Consider the following 26238-nt stretch of genomic DNA (forward strand, 5'->3'; position numbering starts at 1 on the left):
TGCATAATTGTAGACATGCTAAGACATGTTAAAGTCAATCAGGGATTACACAATACTTTAGAAAAATCTACTCTGTTTCAGGTATAGGATGTGACAATTGAGGATCAGGAGAACTTGCAATGGCTGGAAGAAGGCTCTCTCCAGCAAGACTGTCTTGGAAATTGCTGTATACCCCACTGCATATCGAACAGTAGAATTTTCATAAGCAAGTCTCCACTGCTCAAAGTGGGCATTAGATGTGTGTTAAATGTTCACTGCTAGAATTGTCATAATGCTTTCCCAAGTCAGACTTCCATTTCTTTTTAAAATACATTTAAACCTTTTTATTTTGATAGAATTTTAGATTTACAGAAGAGTTAAAAAGATAGTATAACTTAACTCAGCTTTTCTTTTTTTATTTTTTATTTTTAACTTTTAAGTTAAGTTCAGGGGTGTTGTGGTACATATACACCATGGAATACTTTACGCCCACTAAAAAGAATGAGATCATGTCCTTTGTAGGGACATGGATAGAGCTGGAGGACTTTATCCTTAGCAAACTAACACAGGAACAGAAACCAAATGTGGTGTGTTCTCATGTATGAGTGGGAGCAAAATGATGAAAACACATATACACATAGAGGGGAACAACAGACTTCCATTTCTATCTATCTCTTTCTCTGCACAATTCTTCTGTCTTTCCAGTCATTGTCTTTGTTGCTTTCTTTACCACTCTTTTAAAGTCCTTCTCTTCTCAGTCTGTAGATAGTGCCTGATGAGGAAGTGAACAAGATAGAGGAGGGTGCCCTGGACTTCAAAGGTAGCCCGTTCAGTTTTGTCCTATATATGAAAACAAACCATATTTTTTCATCTGTGTCATGAGAATGGCACTTTCAGGTCTAAATTCACAAAGTCACATCGTATTAGCCCTTTTTGTGTGTGGTAAGAACACTGAATATGAGGTCTACCCTCTCAACACATTTTAAAGTACACAATACAATGTTATTGTATATCAGATAGTTTTAGGAAAAAACCCTTAGCAGCAAAATAAATCTTGAAATAGTATGGAAGTAATGGTGATTCCATACAGAGTCAAGTTACCAGGAGGTCTTATTGAATTGCAAGTGACAGAAAGCCCAACAGAAACTGACTTAAGCAAAAGGAATTTATTGTTTTAAAAGAAAGGTCAATGGTGAGGCTTGTTTAAGGAAATGCTAGAATAAAGGTTCAAGCAACTCTTTAAAAATTAATTTTTTATTTCAGAATAGTTTTAGATTTACCAAGAAGTTACAAAGATAAAGTTCCCATATACTCATATTCAGTTTTCCCTACTTTGAACATCTTACATCAATATGGTACATTTGTTACATCTAATGAACCATTATTGACACATTAGTATTAACTAAATAAAGTCCATACTTTATTCAGATATCCTTAGTTTTTACATAATATTCTTTTTGCCCTAGGATCCCACATTACATTCAGTCAGCATACCTCTTTAGGGATCTCTTGGTTGTGAAAGTTTCCCACTTTTCTTGTTTGATGATTGATATGGTTTGGCTGTGTCCTCACCCAAATATCATCTTGAATGTACTCCCATAGTTCCCACATGTTGTGGGAAGAATTCTGTGAGAGAAAATTAAATCATGGGGGTGGTTTCCCGCATACTGTTATTGTGGTAGTGAATAAGTCACACAAGATCTGATGGTTTTCAAAACAGGAGTTCCCTGCACAAGCTCTCTTTGCCTGCTGACATTGATGTAAGATGTGACTTGCTCCTCTTTGCCTTCTACCATGATTCTGAGGCCTCCTCAGCCACGTGGAACTGTGAGTCCAATTAAACCTCTTTATTTTGTAAATTGCCCAGTCTCAGGTATGTTTTTATTAGCAGCAAGAAAACAGACTAATACAGTAAATTGGTTCCAGGAGTGGAGTGTTGCTGAAAAGATAGCCAAAAATGTGAAAGCAACTTTGGAACTGGGTAACAGGCAGAGGTTGGAACAGCTTGGAGGGCTCAGAAGACAGGAAAATGTGGGAAAGTTTGGAACTCCCTAGAGACTTGTTGAATGGCTTTGCCCAAAATGCTGATAGCAATATGGACAATGAAATCCAGGCTGAGGTAATCTCAGATGGAGATGAGGACCTTGTTGGGAACTGGAGCAAAGGTGGCTCTTCTTATGTTTTAATAAAGAGATTAGTGGCATTTTGCTCCTGCCCTAGAGATTTGTGGAACTTTGAACTTGAGAGAGATAATTTAGGGTATCTGGCAGAAGAAATTTCTAAGCAGCAAAGCATTCAAGAGGTGACTTGGGTGCTGTTAAAGGCATTCAGTTTTATAAGGGAAGCAGAGCATAAATGTTCGGAAAATTTGCAGCCTGACAATGTGATAGAAAAGAAAAATCCCATTTTCTGAGGAGAAATTCAAGCCAGTTGCAGAAATTTGCATAAGTAACAAGTAACCAAATGCTAATCCCCAAGACAATAGGAAAAATGCCTCCAGGGCATGTCAGAGGTCTTCACGGCAGCCCTTCCCATCACAGGCCTGGAAGTGTAGGAGGAAAAAGTGGTTTTGAGGGCCAGTCCCAGGGTCCCCATGCTGTGTGCAGTCTAGGGACTTGGTGCCCTGTTTCCCAGCCACTCTAGCCATGGCTGAAAGGGGCCAAAGTAGAGCTTGGGTCATGGCTTCACAGGGTGCAAGCCTGAAGCCTTGCCAGCTTCTGTATGGTGTTGAGCCTGCCTGTGCACAAAAGTCAAGAACTGGGGTTCGGGAACCTCCACCTAGGTCTCAGAGGACGTATGGAAACACCTGGATGTCCAGGCAGAAGTTTGCTGCAGGGGCGGGGCTCTCATGGAGAACCTCTGCTAGGGCAATGCAGAAGGGAAATGTGGGGTCAGGGCCCCCACACAGAGTCCCTACTGGGGCACTGCCTAGTGGAGCTGTTAAGAAGAGGGCCACTGTCCATCATACCCCAGAAAGGTAGATCCACTGATAGCTTGCATTGTGCACCTGGAAAAACTGCAGACACTCAACACCAGCCCATGAAAGCAGCCAGGAGGGAGACTGTACCCTGAAAAGCCACAGGGGTAGAGCTGCCCAAGACCATGGGAACCCACCTCTTGCATCAGCTTGACCTGGATTTGAGACATGGAGTAAAAGGAGATCATTTTGGAGCTTTAAGATTTGACTGCCCTGCTGGAGTTTGGACTTGCATAGAGCCTGTAGCTCCTTTGTTTTGGCCAATGACTCCCATTTGGAATGGCTGTATTTACCCAATCCCTGTAACCCCACTGTATCTAGGAATTAACTAACTTGCTTTTGATTTTACAGGCTCATAGGTAGAAGGGACTTGCCTTGTGTCAGATGATACTTTGGACTGTGGACTTTCAGGTTATTGCTGGAATGAGTTAAGACTTTAGGGGACTTTTGGGAAGGCATGATTAGTTTTAAAATGTGGGGACATGAGATTTGGGATGGGCCAGGGGTGGAATTATATTGTTTGGCTGTGTCCCCACCCAAATCTCATCTTGAATTATACTCCCATAATTCCCACATGTTGCGGGAGGAACCTGGTGGGAGATAATTGAATCATGGGGGTGTTTTCTCCCATACTGTTGTGACAGTGAATCAGTCCTATGAGATCTGATGGTTTTAAAAATGGGAGTTCCCTGTACTAGCTCTGTTTGCTTGCCACCATCAATGTAAGAAATTACTTGCCCCTTCTTGCTTTCTGCCATGATTATGAGGCCTCCCCAGCCACATGAAACTGTGAGTCCAGTTAAACCTGTTTCTTTTGTAAATTGCTCAGTCTTGCATATGTCTTTATCAGCAGTGTGAAAATGGGCTAATACAATGATGTTGATAGTTTTGAGAAGTACTGGTAAGGTATGTTGTAGAATTTCCCTCAGTTGATATTTATCTGATGTTATCTCTTGATTGATTTGTGGTTATGCGTTTTGGGGAGTAAGATCACAGAGATGAAGTGCCATTCTCATTACATCCTACCAAGGGTACATATTGTCAACATGACTTATAACTGTTGAAATTAATCTTGATCACCTGGGTGAGGTGGTGTTTATCAGCTTTCTTCACTGTCAAGTTGGGATTTTACTATACAAGAAACTCACTATGTGTAGTCTATACTTAAGGAACGTGCAGCTATGCTCCATCTCCTGGAATGTAGAGTATCTACATAAATTACTTGAAATTATTCATCGCAGGAGATTTGCCCTTTCTTCTCCATTCATTTTATCATTTAATCATTTATTTGTATCAGTATGGACTCACAGATATTTATTTTATACTTTGAGTTATACTTCAGTACTACTTTATTAATTTGGTTGCTCAAATTGTCCTAGCTTCACCTAGGACAATTGGCTGCTGTGTCCCTTTGACCTACGTCCATCACTTTGAGATTTTTTTTTTTTTTTAGAGGCGGGATCTTTTTTACTTTCTGGAACTGTAAGATCCTCTAGGCTCATCTTGTTTATTCCCAGTCAAGCCCTAAAACCAGCCATCTCTCCAAGGAGCCCTCTATCCTTTTAATTAGAAAATGGTGTTAAAATCTAAAATCTGACGTGCTCATTGTAATGGGGGTGTTGTTGCTTCTAGCTTACAGAGCAAAGAAATATATGTGTGTATACTACAGGTTCAAGTCATTGCATCTGGGCTCAAGTTTTCTCTTTCTTCACTCACGTCTTCCATGCTGACTCAATTCTTAGATAGATAATTTCTTCATACTTGCAATCATGCTGGAGCAACTCCAGAAATAAGTCCCACGGGGCAGAGTAAGAATCTCCCAAAATTTCCAACAAATTCTTACCAAATCTAATTTGGCTTCTTTTAAGACACATACCAACTTCAGAACTGATCACAGTAGCCAAGAATAATGAGATATTCTTTTGGGTTAAACCTGGAACATATGCTCCTTGCCAGAGACAGAGGATTGACTCTGTTTGAACTACATGGGCTCAGAACACTAGAGAAATGAATTTTCAGTGGTTGTTGGTGAAAAAGTGAAATATATATGCTGTGTGTTTGAAATGATAATTTTCCACCATTGCCAATTAGTACTACTTCTATGAATTCAGAAATCTAAAATTGGCCACCACTTACTGTGAAGTTTTGAAAGAAAATAAGATAGTTACTTTTATAAAGAGATGCATCAGTAAATGGCTTGGGCTCTATCTATAGCAAATGAATGCTCGTAACTTCTGAAAATTGAATAGTACTTTACTATATTATTGCATGTAATTATTTTCTGCTTTAAAACTACAAATACAAAGAGTACATCCATTGTCAGCTTCCTTTCTGGTTTTGCTTTTTAAAATAATTTCACTTTTACATAAATGGAGCATTTAGGCTGGGAGGAGATAAAATTTGTTGTCTTTTGTGGTTGTTGCTTTATTTTTACTGTCTCCATTGGTTTTCTTTATTTACCTTTTTCAGTAACACATTCAAAGGGAAAGTAGATAGTTTGCTGTTCATTCATCAAAATATTAAGGCACTTTTTTTTCCACTCCAAGGAAGTTTGTGCAGTACATTTAAAGGAAATATTATAGGATGCAAAGGCATTATAAACCAAACAATTACTGTGGTCTGAAGTTTCTGTTTTTTCTCAGTAAAGCTTTCACACTTCTTTTTAATTAAACTAGTTATTAACAGAATAAAAATTCAAATGTAACACATTTCTTTTCAAATTTGTTCCTTGAAAACACATACTAGTTTAAAGATATTAGCAGTCCTCCTAAAAGGTTGCATCAAATTTTTATTTGAAGGCAATTATTGGTTCTGTTTATATTTGTTAAAATTATTTTTTGCTTTTATTTCATTGCTTTTCAGACCATCGTACAGACCAAAAGGTTTACAAAAGAAAATGTTAACGTAGCTTTAATTGGAATTTTTAAAACCACTTCTGGTTAGGTCCCTGTGAAATTTGTTTCAAATTGTAGTTGAACCACACATATCTTGGGTGACTTCCAATTTTGAAATCCATGAAATGGAGATAATCAAATTAGTAACTCTGAATTAAAACTTTGGCTACTTGAAAACTTCACAGAATTAGACTTACAGGTTTTTATTTTTTTGAGGAGTGTAGTTAATGATACTTACATCAGTCATAAGTCTTCTGTTTTTGAACTCTTTGGAGAAGAATTTTTTCCCATTTCTCCTCTACATTAAGCAGTGGATATTGGTCATAATTTATTCATTTTATATGACTCTATTAAACTCTTTCACTTTTTTGAGTGCTGCATATTTCTTTCTTTTTCTTTCTTTTTTTTTTTTTTTGAGATGGAGTCTTGCTCTGTTGTGCAGGCTGGAGTGCAGTGGCGTGATCTCAGCTCACTGCAACCTCTGCCTCCCGGGTTCAAGTGATTCTCCTGCCTCAGCCTCCTGAGTAGCTGGGACTACAGGCACGTGCCACTACACCCGGCTAATTTTTTGTATTTTTAGTAGAGATGGGGTTTCACTATGTTATCAAGGATGGTCTCGATCTCCTGACCTTGTGATCCATCTGCCTTGGCCTCCTAAAGTGCTGGGATTACAGGCGTAAGCCACCGTGCCTGGCTGAGTGCTGCATATTTCTAAAAATATTTAAGTTTTATCTTAAATTGTTTCTATATGTTTAAGTTTCTTACAAATGTAATATCCAATTTAAGCTTGCATATTCATTCAATATTTTAAGCACATTTTATTAACGATTATTTACTGAAAACATTTGATATACCAGACATGGTTATAAGTGCTTTTTACATATTTCGTTTAGTCTTCATATTTTAGTAAGGTAGGTATTAAAATCTGGTTTACAGAACAGTAAACTAAGGCTCAGAGAACTTAAGGTCATACAGAAGAGGCAGGAGACAAACATCTGTAGAAGATGACACACTACATCTAAAAAGTCAGAAATAGATGAGCCATTGTAACAAACAAAAACAAATCAAAGTAAACAGTAATCGTTCTGAGAGACCATCCTGCACATCTTTTATGTTCCTACATGTCTTGCTGGATATGCCAAAAATGTAAGGCCTTGACCACTCCTTACCCAGGTCATTTGTTAAGACTGGATTTACAGGAAACAACCTTGAGAGATAAGGTAATGCCTTCTTCTGAAACAAAGAGCAAGCTTTCTATAAAAGCAGTGGATTCTCCAATGTCAGCATTCTTCTCCTGTACTTTCAGCCTCCTGTAATTGTTCCTTGCATTTAATGAGTACTCAGGAAATGTCTGATGTGAGAAGTCAAAGACAAAGAGTAGGGTATTAAAAGAATAGGTACCAGGAATGAATTATCCGACTATTATATCTAACTGTGACCCTTGATTATTCTAAAAAATAAAACAATATCAAATATTTAATAGAAATAACAGCTAACATTTCTTAGTGTCTTCTATGTTCCTGGTAAGTTCTTAATGCTTTTTGTTGCTTTACCCTTGCAACAGCACTTTGAGGTAGGTAATATTGTTGTCTTTGCTCTACAAATGATGAAACTAGGGCCTAGAGGCATTAAGTAGTAGTTTGCCCAATGTGTCATAGCTAGTAAGTGATGGAAGCAGGCTCTGAAAGCTGTCTCTCTGGCTCTGACACACGTACTCTCAAACACCTCCTTAGGAAGTTACTGCTACCTTTTGGTAATAAATGGGAGCGTTTATAGGATCACTGGCTTCCAGTTTTCATCAAGAAATGTAGAATGAAAAATAATACCATTTGCCCTAGCAATCCCATCACTGGGTATATACCCAAATAGAAATTGTTCTACCATAAAAACACATGTACATGCATGTTCATTGATATTCATGATAACAAAGACATGGATTCAACCTAAACGCCCATCAACGGACTGGATAAAGAAAATGTGGTACACATATACCATGCAATACTATGCAGCCATAAAAGAATGAGATCATGTCCTCTCAGGGACATGAATGCAGCTGGAGGCCATTATCCTTAGCAAACTAATGCAGGAACAGAAAACCAAATACTGCATGTTCCTAGTTATAAGTGGGAGCTAAATAACGAGAATAAATGGACACAAAGAGGGAACAACAGACACTGGGGCCTACTTGAGGAGGAGAGTGGGAGAAGGGAGAAGATCAGAAAAAATAACTATTGGGTACTACACTTAGTACCTGGGTGACGAAATAAGTTATACACCAAACCCCTGAGACATGAGCTTACCTGCACATGTACCCCTGAACCTAAAATAAAAGTTAACGAAAAAAAAAATATTTGCAAGGAAAAGGGCCTTGAATTTGCTTCTGATACATACGAAATATAACCTGAGGAAGATCTTCTCATAGCAGTAAGACTATACATGATTGGGCAAGTGTCAACTATATACATTTATCAGGACCAAATTTGTAGCTTATAATTTTTATGCAACTGTTTTTACCTTGGCGAGAATCAATGCCACAAATACTATTCCAAGTCTTAGTATATGGAACCAAACTCAAAACAGATGTCCAGCTAAATGCATTAAAGATCACAAGAAAGGAATTGACAAAGCTGAACACCATAGTTCTTTATTGCTAAGCATCTGAGGAGCGTCTGGTAGCTCCTCTGTGTCAGTCTTTCTATTATGATTTCTAGAACTTTATTTTTTCATTTTTTAAACAATTCCAGGTGTTGAGAACTCACCTTTTCTAGTAGTTTTCCCTGGTAACACTTGGGGATCTACAAACATCTGAAATTAGAGGATGCTAATGGGCAAGAATCAAGAGAAAGGTAATTCAGAGACGACAACGAAGTGGGAAAGAAATTATAGGGTCAAAGCGAAAGAAAACCAAGCTGCTTGGGTAGGAAGGTGCAACACAAGCCAATTGTTTACTGTATCTGTCCGCTCCGAGAGCTGCTCCCGAGCTCTCGCGTTAACTAGGCAACAACGTTGCCACGGTAACTGGGAGGCGCGGGAGGGCGACAGCTCCTTGGACTCCCGGCAACCCTTACGGGCCCGGGGCTGGTCCGTGGGGCGGGGTGAGAGATGCCGGGATCTCGCGAGAGCTCCCGGGGGCCGCTGGGCAGCGTCTTCGCTGTTGCCCTTAGGGACGGTTGTGGGCTTGCTGGGGGTGGGGCCCGGAGCGCCAGAGATGGCTGCTCAGCGGGGGCTGCCCAGCTCCGCCGGGAGGGTCCTGGAAGAGGCGTTGGGCATGGGTTTGACGGCAGCCAGGGACGCGAGGGACACGGCGGACGCGGTGGCGGCTGAGGGCGCCTACTACCTGGAGCGTATCCTTCCCGTGGAGGCGCGGCCCGCTGCGCTGGCGGGTAATGGGTGTTGGGACGAAGGCGAGTGCCTCCCACTGGGGGCGCCTTTTGAGCGTTGGGGCCACTCCGGAGGAGCCTCTGTTGGACTTCAAGGCGCTGTTTTTGCCACCACAGTCTTCCTGAGAGCCACTCACTGAATTTCTCGCCCTTAGTAGCGCAGGGTGTCCTGTACCTGTTAGAAGAGTTGGGAGACCGTCCAAGGCCTCATACGTAGTAACCACTCAGTACGTTTTGGATGGAGGGTTGCTTTTTATGTTAAGGCAGCACAACAAATTGCTTCAACCCTCTTTTCAAATAATGGGTTTCCTAAATAAGCCCTTAATCTTTCAGAAAGCCGTCCCAATAAATTCAACGGAGGAACGTTAGGAGACTAGGGAAAGACCTCTGCCATTGGACTTTAAGGAGCTGAAGCTCAGAATACCCAACCCACGATCCTGTTCTTTGGTCCAGTTAATGCTTAAATGCTTAGTTTTGATAGCATTATCTTCCTGGGTAGTTCCAAGTTTGACTACTTAATAATAAATACTAATAGTATAGTTGGTTTTTTTTTTCTTGAGCAAATAAATAATGATCTGGTGAGCTACACAGCTCAGAGATATTAGGAATAAAGCAGATGGTGATTAGCGATTTTTATCGGAAGTACCAGAAAAATTGAATAACAATGTGTGGATAATTAGGTCCACTATTTCTTGTGTAAGGCTTTAGAACTCCCTTCCTCTAGTTATATAGATTAATCCCTACTAGGGAGACGGGGAGGGTTTATGAGAAAAAAACATCTAACTCCTTTATTCAGGGAGGTAAGAAAGACGATTATCTGTTCAGTTCTTAAAGATACCAAGGAAACTCCAAAATCTGCCAAATCTTATTTTTTTGTCCAACTGTAATCCTCCCCAGGTTTAGTTCAAGATTTCAGAAATCCAGCAATGATTCATTTTGTGAGCTTTGACAAGCCGATTAACCTGTCCTGACTCAGGCTCAGTACACATCCACACTACGGAGAGCTTTGAAGAATTTAGCTGAAAGATTAAAGAAAATATGTAGTATTTTATTGGGTGCAAAAACGACTTTTACAGGAATAGAAATTCGAATAGCTTGAAATGAATTTGAAAGAAATATATGGGTGCTTTAGTGTCATAAATGAGGTTTTATACTGTTTTCATAGATGTAACAGGCAGTCTTTTCCAGTTATATTCCTCTTTAACAACGATTTTCATAATTCTTCCTAAGCTTATCTATATCCAGTGCCCTTGCTACTGAATGGTAACCAGGCATCTTGTAGTTTTGTTTGCATTAAAATTATTTCCGTGAACACATAGTTTAATTGTTAACATGAGATTGACACAATGAGGTAACTTTTTGCAAACATCTTTGTGAAATAAATTGTAGGAGTCTAACATAACACAACTTTCAGCAATGAAAATCAGGTTTACTTAATTTGCAGGGAAATCAATGAGTCACACCTGCCAAGATGTAGCAGTTTGCAAACTTGTCTTACAAAGACTTCTTCAAATAATCACGCTTATTTGAACTTTAACACATAAGCAACTGTAACTTTTTAGGATTTTACTAACCATTGTGTGAATTATCCAACCCATTTGCTTTTCTTCTTTCTTTGGTTGACTGACTACTATTTTGTATTAACCAAAGGGTAGTCAGGGGATACACAGTTAAACATTTAACCAGTTAATTTTGCTATATTCCATGCTGAGGGAAGAGGTTTAGTCATTTCAACTCTCAGTTGAAATGAAGTTTGAGGATTGCTTGTGAATACCAATTATTCCTGTATCCCTGGGCACTCTTCACATGGTTAATTAAGAGTTGCCTGTGTAATGTTGTTTGACATTGTTTCTTAAGGCAATTATGATAGTTGCCAAAGTGAGACTTCTTTTGGTTTAAAGTCTTTGCTTTCAGGTAATTTAATTGAGCTATCGTGCTGGGTAAATAAAAGTTATAATATGCGCAGATGAATCAGTAATCTGATGTCCTCTGCTTCGCCCGTATACTCAATCACTTCTAATCTACTGCATTTGGCCTGGATTTCCCTTATTTATCACTGAACAGATGCTCCTAGTACATTAGACAATGAGCTATCAATATCGAGCAAGACTTTGAAAGAAGATGGCTTGAATTCTTTAGGAAATCTCTCACTTTTCTGCTTTTAAATACTCAAATATGAAGAATATGAGTAGACTAATGTCCAAACTAGAAACATAGCCAGGATCCACTTTAGGGGGGACATTAATGAAGGTCCCATGTCCTTTATAATGGTTTACACACTGGGTTCAGGAAAAAGAGTTCTCACCTCTGCAACACCCCTTCCCTGTAATCTCCTAGCTATAACCGTGCCACCTATTTCTCTTCTAAGGAAACTCAGAATAGCTTTGCTTTTATGTTTTAGACTTCAACAAGGTGACATACAAACATACATGACATTGTTCTTAGCTATTGTCAGAACACTAAGAAATTGAGTTATGGAGTATATGAATCCTCTCTAGAACCCATCATTAGAAAAATACTTGCAGCATTATAAAATATAAGGTGAGATTTTAGCTATGTGATAGATACGTAAAGGGTCAAGTAGGTATCTCCAGAACCTAGAAAGAAGATTGATTGTCTTTTGTGAATGAATGAATCCCTTGTTAGAAATCAACACAACTTGGGTGAGGTTTTCAGTTGTAGTAGTGAGGAAGGGCTGCCTATTAATGTATGGCTGCAGACATTTGGGACTGCCCAGTTCCAACTGGAAGGCCAGAATGAATTTGTACTAAGAAAGGTAAGGGTTAATTGATTTTGTTGTTCCTTGTCTAAAGAGACTTTGTTCAAGGAATACTAAATGAATACATGGACCCTAGGAAGGTGGAGCTTGAAGGTATTGTTTTCGTTACATACCTCCCTCAACATGGATATCTGGCTCCTCTAGCTTTTGATTATTTCCTCTCTCAGGGCATTCTAATACTAAGGATTTGGCTTTTTAGATGGTAGGTGTTAAGTTTACTGGCCAATGAAAAGGGCTCCCCAACCCCCAGCAGCAATTTCTGAGAGTTCAGTAAGTTTAAGCCAGTTCTGTGAAGCTTATCAGCTCTGAATGGAGTCCCAAAGTCAACTCTTTCTGAAACTCCAAAATTAAGGACTCTAGACCCTGAAATATGAGGATCACACTAGACTACACTGATGCCGTTATCTGAGATATGAGGACTATAATTGAAGTAGCAAGCCTGTAGATAAATATCTTAACCTCTACCATGCTACGTTTAAAAAAAAATATTTTTTTTTAGAGATGAGGTATTGCCCTGCTACCCAGGCTTGAGTGCAGTGGCATGATCATAGCTCACTGCAGCTTCAAACTCCTGGGCTTGAGCAATCTTCCCACCTCAGCTTCCTGAGTAGTGGGGACTGCAGATGTGAGGCACCATACCCAGCTAATTTTGTTTGTTTGTTTTTGTTTTTGGTAGAGACGAGGGTCTCACTCTGCTATTCAGATTTGTCTCAAACTCCTGTGCTCAAGGCATCCTACTGCCTCGGCCTCCCAAAGTGCTAGGATTACAGGCATGAGCCACTGTACCAGGCTGCTGTCTTCTTAAGTAACAGGTCTATCTAGTCTTTCACTGCAATAGTAATGTTCACTGAAAACTTTAATTAAAATTGAAGTTTTCCTTATTTTATTTTATTGTATTTTTTGAGACGGAGTCTCGCTCTGTCGCCCAGGCTGGAGTGCAGTGGCACATTCTCGGCTCACTGCAAGCTCTGCCTCCCGGGTTCATGCCATTCTGCTGCCCCAGCCTCCCAAGTAGCTGGGACTACAGGCGCCTGCCACCACACCTGGCTAATTTTTTTTTTTTTTTGTATTTTCAGTAGAGACGGGGTTTCACTGTGTTAGCCAGGATGGTCTCGATCTCCTGACTTCGTGATCCATCTGCCTCAGCCTCCCAGAGTGCTGGCATTACAGGCGTGAGCCACCACACCTGTCCTTTCCTTTTTTTAACTTTACTGTATGGTTTTTAACTTTTTTTTTTTAAAGCTAAACATTGTAGTTGAGTAAGTAAAACATTTAGAAAGGTGGATGCATAGATTTTTCTTTTTTAAAACTAACATTCTCTTAGATATATGTTAACCACTTTTTCTTCTGTTATAAAATGGTACTTCTCTGAAATGTTTGTAGTATTATAATTGTTATGAACCCTAACAGTGTATTTCTTATCACTGGAACTTAATTTGTGCATGGGTTCTTAGATATTAGAACATACATACCCCATGTATATTCAAATGAAAAGGATATACAGCCTGCGTATAGACAGACTAAGAACTATGTTACCAAATCCAGAGTGTTGATATTTACCTGTGTGAAAGTCATAGGCTATTTGGAGAGAAAAATATGTGTTTTGCTCTGTCCTTTAGTCAAGCGTTAATGTGCATATGACTCACCTGTGGATCTTTAAATAAAGATTCTAATTCAATAAGTCTGGCAAGGGGGCTGAGATTCTGCATTGCTAAGAAGCTTCCCGGTGCTGCGGTTGCTGCTGGTCTAAGGACTGTAATTGAAGTAGCAAGCCTGTAGATAAATATCTTAATCTCTAGCCTTTATATTTTCAGATAGAAATATCACATGTAGAGTCCATGTCTTTGGATCTCCTGGCTTAGAAGTTGGAAAGACTTATACCACCAGCTGCCATGAGCACTATGAGTCTTATATGCTGAACAAAAGTTATTTTCCAGTTATGAAGGTAGAAGATACGCAATAGCTATGTAAGACAGGGGTGGCCAGTACATTTCCACTCTTGCCAATTCTGTTGGTTTGGTAGTGGCTCCCTGGTATAGGATATTAATAAGAATTCTGAGTCCTCATGAAGACTGTGTGGTAAAAAACTGCAGGGAGCAATTGGCAAAAGGAAATGTGACCACAAGCATGCCAACTACCTTCCATTTTTGTCTGTATTATTCAGTTAACTTATTTAAACTGGCCTTCCTAAGAAAGGGACCAAGACTATGATATTTGCTGTTTACAGTATTTTTATTTCAACTTAATAAGTAAAATGTTGATCATGGAAGATCCAGTCTAGATTTTAGATTGCCTCTGTGTATGTTGGCTCTGCGGTGATGGCAAGGATTACAAAATCATTTCTGTCTATAGTAGCTTTGGGAAATCATGTAAAATATAATTAGCTATATGTTTCACTCCAGTTCTTTATAAAGATGCTGCTACTGCTGGCAGTAAACACTACCTACAAATGGAGCAGTGGAAGAGACCAGTGTGTAAGGTACTTTGCTGCTCGCATCTGAAAATTATTCATTGGTTTCTGGCTCTGGTCCATTTGCAGAATGTTATTTGTCTCCCCCTCATAGCAATTGGCACCTCAAGCTCTGCGCCATTAGACCAACCAAAATGTCTCACCGAGGTTTCTGGCGGTTGTGTTCTCTGTGGTACTGTGATGGGCTTAGGGCTCCCTGGCAGTTTCAGTGTGGGTGTTACATTTTCCCATTTTCTGAAAAGATCGACAATATCAGGATCTGGTGTAGGCTCTGCTAGTGCAGAAACTATGAGATAGTTCACCCATGGTGACCAAATACCAGGAAACTAATTCATGCTATGAAACTCACAAGTGCTGCTAAATTCCTTCCAGAGCAAATGGAGATTTGGGAGGAATGGGAGCCTCAGTCTGTGTCTAGGTTATGACTAGGAATACAGAACCTGGCCTGGACTTGGATGGTACTGTGGGCTGTGGCTTCAGGGCAGGGAGAAAAGGGGAGTCATGGACACTACCTTAGGCAAGAACAATCTAGAAAACAAGGCACAGTATTAAGTGTCAAGTCAAGGCCAAGTGTGCAGATAGGTAAAAACCAGATACGAGGGGAACAGACAGGGCAGAAAAAAATTTTGGAACTGAAATTCACCAGTGTTCTTCGAAGGAATACTAGGCAGTTAGAGGGAAGGGAGTTTTGTAAGGGCTCAAAGGCAGCTTGACATTAAGAAACTGGTTTTAGGCCAGAATGCTAGCTTATTATTTCAGTGAAAAAAATAACTTTGCATGAGAACTGTGATTAGCTTAATTGTATGGATGTTTCCTGGAGAGTAGGATCACCTAAGAGATTAAATTACAGATGAGAAAGTTGCCCCCTGAAAGTAGAACCAGAGTGTACAGAGTTTTATCATTCTTGACGAATTAACCTTTTCTACTCTGGCAAGATTGTTACCCAAAACAATGCTTTCCAAAGTTTTTCACATACAGTACTCCATCACATCCTACTTCACTCTGCCTTTTTTGCCGTTCCAAGGGCCAAGGGGATTGATATCTCTACAATGCACTATTCTTTTTACGAGAACCCAAGAATGTCATTTCTCTCAGGCTTTGGAACCAGATATTGCTGGATGTCTGTTGAGAAACTCATCTGTTTTCATTGGGTCGATACAGAAGTAGTATCTGATTCCATGTCCCTTTTTACCCTGGTTACTGGGAAGCTTAGAGTCAAATCTGGGGGTTATTTTTAACCAATCTTATGAGACCTATGGTATATACTGCATCTTAATCTTATTTCTATAATAGTGTTTCCCTTTCTCCTCCAATTTCCACATTCATTAATTGTTACATTTTGTATAGTGTGTGTATTTGCAAACTGTTGCAGAATCACTTTAGGATCAGTTTGTGCACCTGTCCCTACTGCCAGCTAGCTAGCCAGATAAACAGATGCGTACAAACATAAGTGTCAAAGTACATTTATGTCTTTAATAACATTGTGACATTTAAACTGAGTTGCCTTTGGGAAATTTTAAATATAAATTATATTGTGGATACATAAAAATCAATCAAAGTATGTCTCTTCCTAGTTTGATTGTTTTGTCTACTACTGACATATTGTCTCATCAATCTCTTGCCGTTGGTTAGATTTTGTTTTGAGTCTGTAGCCTGTAGCTCTTTTCTACTTCTCTTTCCTCTGGGGGTCTTCAAATTGAGCTATTTATGTGATTTGATTTACTTGTTATTAATGTAACACTTGAGAGTTTTTGGAAAAAATAGGTGAGTTCATTACCTAGGATATTGGTAAAAAAATTGTGTATTCTTACTGTGTCACTGTAGAAACAGTACTATGTAGCAGCAAATTTATGGCATTTGTATCTCAGGAATTTATCTTTGTCATTCACAGCTATGTGATCTTGGGCAAATCTTTTAATCTCTGATTCAGTTTCTTCATTTTTAATTTAGAGATGACTGTGTCTGTGCTGTTTGACCTCATTGGGTTGTGTGAGAATAAATATAGTTTGGTCCATGTGAAAATACTTTTAAACTTTATAAAATGGTAGTTATGTTTTCTCTTAATCTTTTTTGATTGTGGGAAAGTAATACATTTAGGTGATAAAAAGCCATTGTCTAGAATATTTGCTGGGTAGGAGTATGTAAGTGTTGATTGATATTTTCTATGCTTTGAGGACAAATCATTTTTTTTCTACTCTATATTGCCATGCGACATCTTCTTCATATAATCTTATCAGTGGTTGGCTTATTTACAACTTTAAAGTCTATCCAGAAGCTTTTAGAGTATTTACTTCTTTTTGAAATTATTATGATGTGAACATGGTGAAGGATGGCATTGCTTTTCTGGAGACATACAAATGACTGCTTACAAAATTACTTTCCAGGAGCTGTCTCTCAGAAGGGGTCATGCTTTTTCATAGAAAAGAGGCTGACTTCCTCTAGCTGAACCTTTGGAAATTTTATCTCATTATATAAAACTATCGGAAAGATAACAATCTATAACTGGAGGGAAATTTAAAATGTATTTTATTTATTCATTTTAACATATGGGGGAACAGAGGCATGAGAAATTTAAGAAATTTTTTTTTCCGTAGATACTCATCTCTTTCCAGAGTGAGAAAAGAAATGACAACAAACACTTGTATATCATTTACTATAAGCAAGGCACTAATCTAAATGATTTACATATATTGACTCTTAACACTCTTATAGTATGGAAGGAAGCCAGTCTCTAAAATAAAATGACACCCTGATATGATTTGGCTCTGTGTCTGCACCCAAATCTCACCTTGAATTGTAATAATCCCTGTGTGTCAAGGGCAGGACCTCATAGAGGTAATTGGATCATAGGGCCAGTTTCCCCCATGCTGCTCTTGTGATAATGAGTGAGTCTCCTGAGATCTCATGGTTTTATAAGTGTCTGGCATTTCCCCTGCTTGCACCCATTCTCTCTTTCATGGTGCCCTGTGAAGAAGTGCCTTCCGCCATGATTGTAAGTTTCCTGAGGTATCCCCAGCCATGCAGAACTATGAGTCAATTAAACCTCTTTTCTTTATAAATTACCCAGTCTTGGGTATTTCTTCATAGCAGCATGAGAATGAACTAATATGCATCCAATGAGCCCCACCTCTTAATATTCATGCTCTTGTGTAATCCTCACACATTGAATAGGCGTGACCCCTGTAATCAGTAGGATATTGAAGAAATGATGTGTGACTTCTCATGTTTGGTCAGAAAAGCTATTGTGGCATCCACATTGTTTTCTTGGACTGCTTATTCTGGGGGTAGTTAGCCCACCATATCTTGAGGATGCTCAAGCAGCCTGTGGAGAGACCCACATGGGGAGGACCTGAGGTCTTCTGGGAAACTAGTACAATGTCAGTGAGCTGCCATGGAAATGGATCCTGCTGCCTCATCTCAGCCTTCAGATGACCATAGTCCTGCTGTCATTTTGACTATGACGTGAGAGACCCCAAGTCAGATTCCACCAGATAAACTATTACTGAGCCCTTGACCCAGAGAAACTACAATATAATAAATGCTTATTGTTCGTTTTTCAGCGTTATTGAGTTGTAATTGACAAAATTACATATATTCAAGGTGTACAACATATTTTGATTTACATATACATTGTGAAATAATTACCACACCCAAGCTAATTAACCTATCTACCTCATATAGTTACCTTTTCATTTTTATATTACTTGTGGTGAGAATATTTAAGATCTGCTCTCTTTACAAATTTCAAGTGCACACTCCATTATTATTAGCCATAGTTACTGTGCTATATATTAGGTCTCCGTAAATTCTTCATCTTATAACTGAATGTTTGTGCAACTGTTGACGAACATCCCTGCATTCTCCCTACCCTCTATTCATTGGTAACTCCCCTTCTAATGTCTGTTTCTGTAGAGTTGGTATCTTTTTTAGATTCCACATATAAGTGAGATTATGCAGTATTTGTCTTTCTGTATCTAAAATTTCAGTTAGCATGACCTTCAGGTTCAGTATCTGGAGTAGGGTGTTAAATAAGAAGTAACAGAGTGGCTTTGGAACTGGGGATTAGGGAGATGTTGGAAATACTTTGTTAGTGGAAGATAAAATACCTCGAACAGATTGCTAGTAGAAGCGTTATGGTCTTTAAAGAGGCTGATGGCAAGGAATTAGAGAGTGAGGCAAATACTATTATAAGCTGTTCTATAGTAATAGATAATTAATAAAGGAGATATTTTACTCCTTGTGGTATTTAATATGTATGAATTAAGGTTATGGGATAGACTGCAAGTATGCAACTATTTTTTTGTTTAATCATTTGACTAGCTATTTTTGAGCCTAATTACTTTTCACTATGTTATTAGGAGAGGCACTTATTCATGTTTTACAATAAAATACTGACCTCTTGACAGATACCTGGTATCTGAGGACTGGTCATAATGGAATGGGGCTTAAGTGTCCCTGCAAGGGATAGGGATAAGAAATACAGGATGATTACTTGTGATGGAGCTTAGTAGCAATAATACATTTATAAGTTTAGATCTCTGTGGAAAATAATTGGCAAGCACTTTATGTATTTATGTAGCACAGAAAACCCACACAGAACATGGAGAGGCAATATAATATGGTGAAACCTAAACATCTGGGCTCTTTTAGGTCCTAGCTGTGGAACCTTATGCCTCTGATTCTTGGTTTGTAAAACAGAGTTATAGTTCCAGCCTCATAGGCAGGATGAGGATGAAATTAGTTAATACATGGAAAACCCTTAGAACAGTTCCCATCTCCTATTAAATAGTGTGTAAGTGTGATCTATTCTTGTTACAAACAACAGAAGTTGCTATATACCCTTTCAGCTAATGCTTGGTAAACAATACTAGAGACACTTGATAATCAGCAGCAATATGAAAAATAGGCTAATCTTATCTTTGATTTTCATAACCATTACCATGCCTTAAAGTGTTTAATTCACACATTTTAAACTTGGCATAACCAAGTCAGTGTAATCGAAAAAAGTGTAAACCTAATAACAACAACAACAAGCATTTCTGGTGTGTGCTGTGATTGAACATAAAATAGTGTCTTGAAGTTTTCATATGTAATTAGAGTAACTTACAGTTTTTGAAAGTCTTAAAGCAATTCTCTTAGAATTATTTTATGTTAGAATCATTTCCATTGATATTTAATTTCTTCAGTATTTATGAAATTTTGAATTATGATTGCTATATACTTTATATTCACTTAAAAATTATCTTTCCTATAAAGATAATTTAAAAATGGTGATACATGGAAATGTAAAATTTAAATTTTATTGATAAAAACATTGATATGTGTTTTTTACTTAAATATTGTGTGCATTTGTTTTGTTCATTCACAATACTTTAAACCAAATAAAGTTGCATTTTATTCATGTACTGTGAATAGTTAACTCAGGAGCTCTGGAAAATTCATTGTGGTTTAAGATGAATTTGCAAAAGTTACTGTTTTTTTCTTATCTCTTTCTAATTCACGCTACCTTATGATATTATGTATATTTTCATAAGCCTTCATAGAATCAAGTTTGAAATCATTAGATAGATAGTAAACAGTCAAACAGACAGATAGCAATGTCGGTTTTCATGGATTTGAGTTGTGAAAAATAATGAAGTATTTTATTTTAAAATATCTAGATTTATAGGCTATATGGGGAAGACAAATTTTTTAAACATTGAATTATATATATTTACCAACTTCCTGGTGAGATAGTTGAATCCAATACTATATTTGAAGGTCAAATCAATTTTTGTGTAATAATTTTATTCTATATTTTTTGAGATTAAAACTTGACAAGATATTCAGAGGTCACCATAACTGAAGCATCTGAAGATGACTATGAATATGAAGAGGTAACATGTTAATTTTAGGTGTTTATTCTGTAAATTTATTGCAGTCATTCTCATGAAATGCTCATTTTATTTACTGAAACATGTAAGAACCATTCTTTTTTCTTAAGAGATACTAGTTTTTCCACTGAATTTAGCTAGTATCAGCTGATTAAGAATGAGATGTGAAAATTCTATTGAAACATTTAAATTGGATAATACATGTGATTCTTTTGATTTTCCTGTTAACTGTCCTTCAGGTTCAGCTCCTTATTACCTGCCTTGTAGATTCCTACCATAAGCTGTTATCTCTGTTCAGGAGGCACTTCCTTCCTGTCATCTAGTCTGCTCTTGTCAAGGATTCCTAGATTCCCACTGCCCAGTTGGAGAGCAGGCCTTATGCATCCTTCCAGCTTAACTGTACTTCTGTCTAATGTGGTTCCTATCTCAAAGCTTTCCTTTAATTCATTGTTCCCGAGACCTATCATTACTTCGGACACTTGGAGGATAAAATCACTGGTAGATGACAGAGGCTGTGAATGAAACTGTGTGGAAATAAGCCTGGCGAGCCTGGGTGAGCAAGAGACGGGACCAAAATTGGAGACAGGCTTTTGTTACTGGTAAAATGGAGATTATGTGTACCACATGAAGTTCCTGAATGAGTTAATAAATGTAAAGGGCCTAAACCAGTGATCAGTACATAAGAAGCATGTGTTAAGTCTTAACTGTCATTAATATCATAATTGCAATCCATCACGTCCTTTCAAGATTTTAATGCTCAGTGAGTTTTATTTTTTAATAAACCAGAGATTTTCAGTTGCTAGTAGTTATGAAAAAGTGATGGTGGAAAGCACTTGAGATGGGGCGAGAATGGTGATATTTAGATAGCCTAATTATTTTTTCAGCAGAATTATTAGATTACATTTTCTATTATAGATAAAAGCAGTTGCCCACAAACTAATCTTGAATTTATTAGAAGTGACATTTATTGACATTTACAAGGAAGTCAGAAGAAAGCAGTTATTCATTTTTTCATGGATCTTCAGAATGACGTGGTATTTTACATAAAGTATTCTTTGATCCTTTGATTTGTGAAGCAAAATTATTTCTGCAGTGAAATAAAGTATATTTCTGCTCACTCTTCCTATCCTTTTCTTTCTCTGTGATCCAGATACCAGATGACAATTTTAGCATCCCAGAAGGTGAAGAAGATCTGGCAAAAGCAATTCAGATGGCCCAAGAACAGGCTACAGATACTGAAATTTTGGTGAGAATTTGAACATTAGTGTAGTCTATAGTTTAGCAGTAGTGCTTTTTATATGAAGTTTGGAAAGTCTTTTAAATGTAAATACTTACTAGTGCAGCTCAGTCACCTGTTATATCATTTTCATTTCTGTTTATTTGTGATCAAGCCTTCACTTTAAGGTAAGCAGTCATATTTACTCTTTTTTGAATTGCCATTCTCCACATCATGGTCACTCTTGCATGACTTTGTATCAAGCAACACCTTCTCTCCGAACTCTGATTAATCTCACTGGAGGGTAAACCAATAATTTTCAACATTTATGTTTAGAATTTAGTGTCATATACAAGTTCTACAGTCTGTTTTGTAAACATTTTGTTTTTTTTTAAATGAAAGTATTAATCTTACAGGGAATGCTTAATATGACTTTTTCTTGTGAGGCTTATGAACTAATTATGTTAAGGAACGTGGTGGGGGATGTTTTTTGATTATAATACAATGAACTAAAAGTGTATAAAACTGATGGTATTCCTCTAAAATTGAAAACTCATTAAAATTGTGAACCATCTAATATGATGGCAAAAATATTTTTTTAAATGTTTTATTTTGTACCAACATTAAGAAGGATGCTTTCTTTTAATGTTTAACCCCTTTACTACTGAGAAATGTGAAGGAATTTGTGAAACTCCTTTTTGGTTTCAGGTTTGCCTTCCTCAGTGTGGAATTGTATGTGAGACTTTACTGCATATTATACCATCTCATTCTTTCCATATTCTGTAGACTTCTTCAATCTAGAAGTCCAATAACTCCTTTTCAAAATGTCTGTCCACTCAAAATTGGAATAAAAGCTCTAGAGGAAGATTTTTTCAGGCCAGAATTAATTGCATTCTGTTGTAAATGGAGGGCTGCAGCTCATAGTAAATGACATTTTCTAATGCATCCCATGGACATAGCTTCTCCTTGGTAGACACAAAGTGAAGTCTATTACACAAACTTAGTCTGTTGGATATCTCAAAGCAATAATTTGTAGGAATAGTTTTAAAATGTATGAATAGCATTTTCAGTGACGTGCAGCTGATATGTTTATTCACTTCTCATCATCCTCTTGCTTTACATCACTAAGGATTTTGACAAATTCTTTATGTACCGCTCATTTGTATCGGCATTTGGTAAAGTACATGTGGCTAATACAGTGCTTGGCACATAGTTGGCACTAAATAAATAGCAGTTAAAAGAATGAATAAATGGATCATTGAATGAAAAAACTGAACAAAATTGTAATTGCTTCCTTCTGCTATCATGGTCGAAAGTGTTTATAATGCAAAGATAAATCAGAGGGCAGTTGAGGAAGAAATACATTGTAGTAGCTGTTGTATCTACTGAGCCAAATATCAATAATTCTTCTTTTATCAATTTATTGGAAGCTTTTCTTTATCATAACCTTACATGAGTTAACATTCTTGATTTCTGGCATACCTATAGCTGATTGACTCTCATTTAGCTTCTTTTTACCTCATTTTAAAAAATTCTTTGGAGGAGCAGTATTATGCTGAAAATTCACAGAAGTTGTCCTTAAGCTGTTAAAATTAAATATGGATTCATTTTATCATAAGCATATTAGTTATATTTTTTAATTTTCTTTTTATTTCTAAAGTATGTTAATCTTCAGTAATTCGAATTGTGCTATGGGCTTTCTGTTTTAAAGAATACTTATTGCTTGTTAAATCAGTTTTTTGTTCTGATCTTATATATATTCATAAACAAGATACATTTTCTTCTATGTTAAAGGATACAGTAATCTCTATGTGCAGAACTCTTAAAATTTTCATTGAAGATTGCAAGTAAAAGGTTATGATACTATTAGGAAAGTTAAGTTGAAATAATGTAAATTGTCTTATTTGTTAAAATGTTAACAAAAATGACTTATTGCGACTTATTGAATAGTTGATATTTAAATAAGTTCTTATGATTTCCTTTTTTTTTTTTTTTTTTTGAGATGGAGTCTTGCTCTGTTGCCCAGGCTGGAGTCCAGTGGCGTGATCTTGGCTCACTGCAAGCTCCGCTTCCCAAGTAGCTGGGATTACAGGCACCCGCCACCACGCCCAGCTAATTTTTTTTTTTTTTGTATTTTTAGTAGAGACGGGGTTTCACCATGTTAGCCAGGATGGTCTCGATCTCCTGACCTCATGATCTGCCTGCCTTGGCCTCCCAAAGTGCTGGGATTACAGGCGTGAACCACCACACTGGGCCAAGTTCTTATGATTTCCTTTAAACGTGGGTAGTATAGATTAAATATTTGAGAATTGATTGCATGGTTTGCTTTATAAATTTTAAATTGTGTATTTGATGCTATCTGTTTTCTTAGTAGGTTCAATGATCTGAATTCTGAATTAAATAATTTTCATTATATTTAAAGTTATTGAAAATATTGAGAAGATAGGAAATGTTATTAATCTATAACAGTTGTGTAGTTTGATTATACTATCAGTCGTTTCTTGAAATTTAAGTATTTTACAAGTATGAATACAAGTAAAGATAGGACTATATATATGTTCCTCAGATTGTGTCTGTGTGTCTGTGTGTATTACTTAGGGATATTTGTATGTAAATATATGAAAAGAAAGGTCTACTTACATTGAAGCTGGGTCTCCCCTTCTAAACTCTGAGCCTTTTTATAAGTGTATTTTTGCCATTTTTTTGGATAATTCTTCAGCCTCTTTGGTTATTGATAGTTTATTCTGTTAATTTTCAAGGTACAATCTCAGAGGTCTTTTATACTGCTATAATTCCATAATGACTTCTAATTTTTATAAATGTAGAATTTTGATCTTTAAATATGACAGTAGCAAGACACCCAAGTTGTATAATTATTCAATTCCCTGATGCTTTTCCTCCTCCTGCTACCCCTTTTCCTCCTCTTTCTTCTCCCTTCCCTCCTCCTCCTCTTCTTCCTCTTCCTCCTGAGAATTTAAGTAGAATTTATGGAATTTCTTTGGAATATTTAACTATTTTTGGAGAAGACTAATTGATGACTGACCCAAGTGACAATGTTCTTTACCATACGTATCAGTAGTTCTCAAAGTATTGTGGGAGATCTTTTGGGGTCCCCAAGACCCCTTTTAGGGAGTTTATGTTGTCTTTCATTTTCCAACTACACGACTGCTGGAGGATTCTCTTCATATAGCTCAACTGAGACAACATATCACAACAGGTCAAATGCAGAAACAAATATGGGGATCTAGTTGTTTCTCTAGATACTAAAAAGATTTGTAAAAATTTGCAACAGTGTCACTCTTCTCATTTGTTCTTTTTCTGTCTTGGAAAATGTAGTTAGTTTTTATTAAAAAAATTCTATGTTATCTGTGTAGAAGTTTTGTTATAGTTATTTTAACGTAAATAAATGAATATTTTAAAATTTAATATCTAATATGTAATTCTTGATAGGTATAACTCAGATAAATAAGTGCTGTATTTTTAATACTCAATAATTTTTAATAGTATAAAAGTGAGAACATGAAGTTTGAGACATTTTATAGAATTCTATTCTCAGAAATTTTCAAGTATGTTAAGAATTAATATAAAAAATTTTCTTGCTATTATGTTAATATACCAAAATATAGTCTGGGATTAATAAATTTGTATTCCTTTTATTTAGATCTTAATCTCAGGAGAGATTAATATTAGGTAGGTGCAAAAGCAATTGTGGTTATACCATTACTTTTAATGGAAAAACCGCAATTACTTTTGCACCAACCTGTACCATTATGTTAACTCTCACGTATCATAATGCTAATGGATTAAATTCTTAAACAATTTTCATTACTTTTATAGACTCAATTACTAGGTCGCAAGAAAAAGAGCTGTTTGTCATTATTGAATTCCCATTCTCTTCATGTACACACTTAATTTTAGTTAGAGACCCAGGCTCATTGTACTCAAAGCCATGTCTACAGATTAACCAAGCCAATATATTTGACTTAATGTGAATTAAAGAGTTGATGAAATGAAGCCCCAAATAAAGTAACATTTAAGTTTTAAGACCACTTGGATTTCATTGTTTATTTTTTTGTTTCTCACTGGTCAACTAAGGTTGTCAAAGGAACTCACATTAAAACAGTTCAAAATTTGTCAAGATACTTAATTTTAATATGTGCTTTAGCACTTCTTTGCAATTCAACATTTAATTAGTTCTTAAGTATGGAAAGTTTTATGTCTGCAACATCTTTCATATCCTTCTCTTTACCTTCAGCCTCACTTAGTCTACCTTAAAGCTACACTCTTTCTTCTCTCATCTGAGCTACTGCATGCTGCTGGTACTATGCTTCCTTCTATTCCCACCTAAAAGATGTGTCTAATGCAAATTTCAATTTATCTCCCCTCTACGTAAATTCCCAATGTGTCTACCCTTCCACCTGCCTTTGCTTTCTTGATATGCTTCCTGTTTAGCTTTTCCACTTTGTCTTTGGCTCTTTCTCCGTAAGACCCTGAGCCTTAATGGATTGAATTGTCACTCCTTGTTTTTGCCTCAGATGTTTTCTTGCCTTGAATATTGGTTTATCTGTTGTATTTCCTCATCATCTGTAAAGTTCAACCTAACAGTCTCCTTAACATAGCCTTCATTCACCTATCTAAGGCAAGGGAAATACTCTTCTCCATTGTGTATC

General features: G+C 37.1%; 1 protein-coding gene and 1 long non-coding RNA gene across 4 annotated transcripts in view; one reads left to right on the plus strand and one right to left on the minus strand.

Annotated features, from left to right (window-relative positions):
* Positions 1–366: 366 nt before the first annotated feature.
* On the minus strand, positions 367–8786 carry LOC115832504. Its single transcript, XR_004028022.1, has 3 exons — positions 8610–8786; positions 2948–3111; positions 367–2521 (listed from the first exon to the last, which is right to left on the minus strand). It is a non-coding gene; the product is annotated as an uncharacterized LOC115832504 (long non-coding RNA).
* A 168-nt stretch (positions 8787–8954) lies between these two features.
* SPAG16 (sperm associated antigen 16) overlaps positions 8955–26238 on the plus strand; it is a 1147205-nt gene continuing 1129921 nt past the window's right edge. Inside the window, exons 1-5 of one of the 3 annotated variants that reach the window (XM_004092023.2) lie at positions 8955–9194; positions 10461–10493; positions 20285–20355; positions 21268–21386; positions 21503–21598. In XM_004092023.2, coding sequence (XP_004092071.1) covers positions 21366–21386; positions 21503–21598 — 117 coding nt within the window. In that variant the 5' untranslated portion in view covers positions 8955–9194; positions 10461–10493; positions 20285–20355; positions 21268–21365. The remainder of the gene's footprint in view (positions 9195–10460; positions 10494–20284; positions 20356–21267; positions 21387–21502; positions 21599–26238) is intronic. The other 2 variants (XM_003254035.3, XM_003254036.3) reach the window with 2 other exon arrangements.

The sequence above is a fragment of the Nomascus leucogenys genome, chromosome 22a (assembly GCF_006542625.1).
Source record: "Nomascus leucogenys isolate Asia chromosome 22a, Asia_NLE_v1, whole genome shotgun sequence".
NCBI classification, from domain to species: domain Eukaryota; kingdom Metazoa; phylum Chordata; class Mammalia; order Primates; family Hylobatidae; genus Nomascus; species Nomascus leucogenys.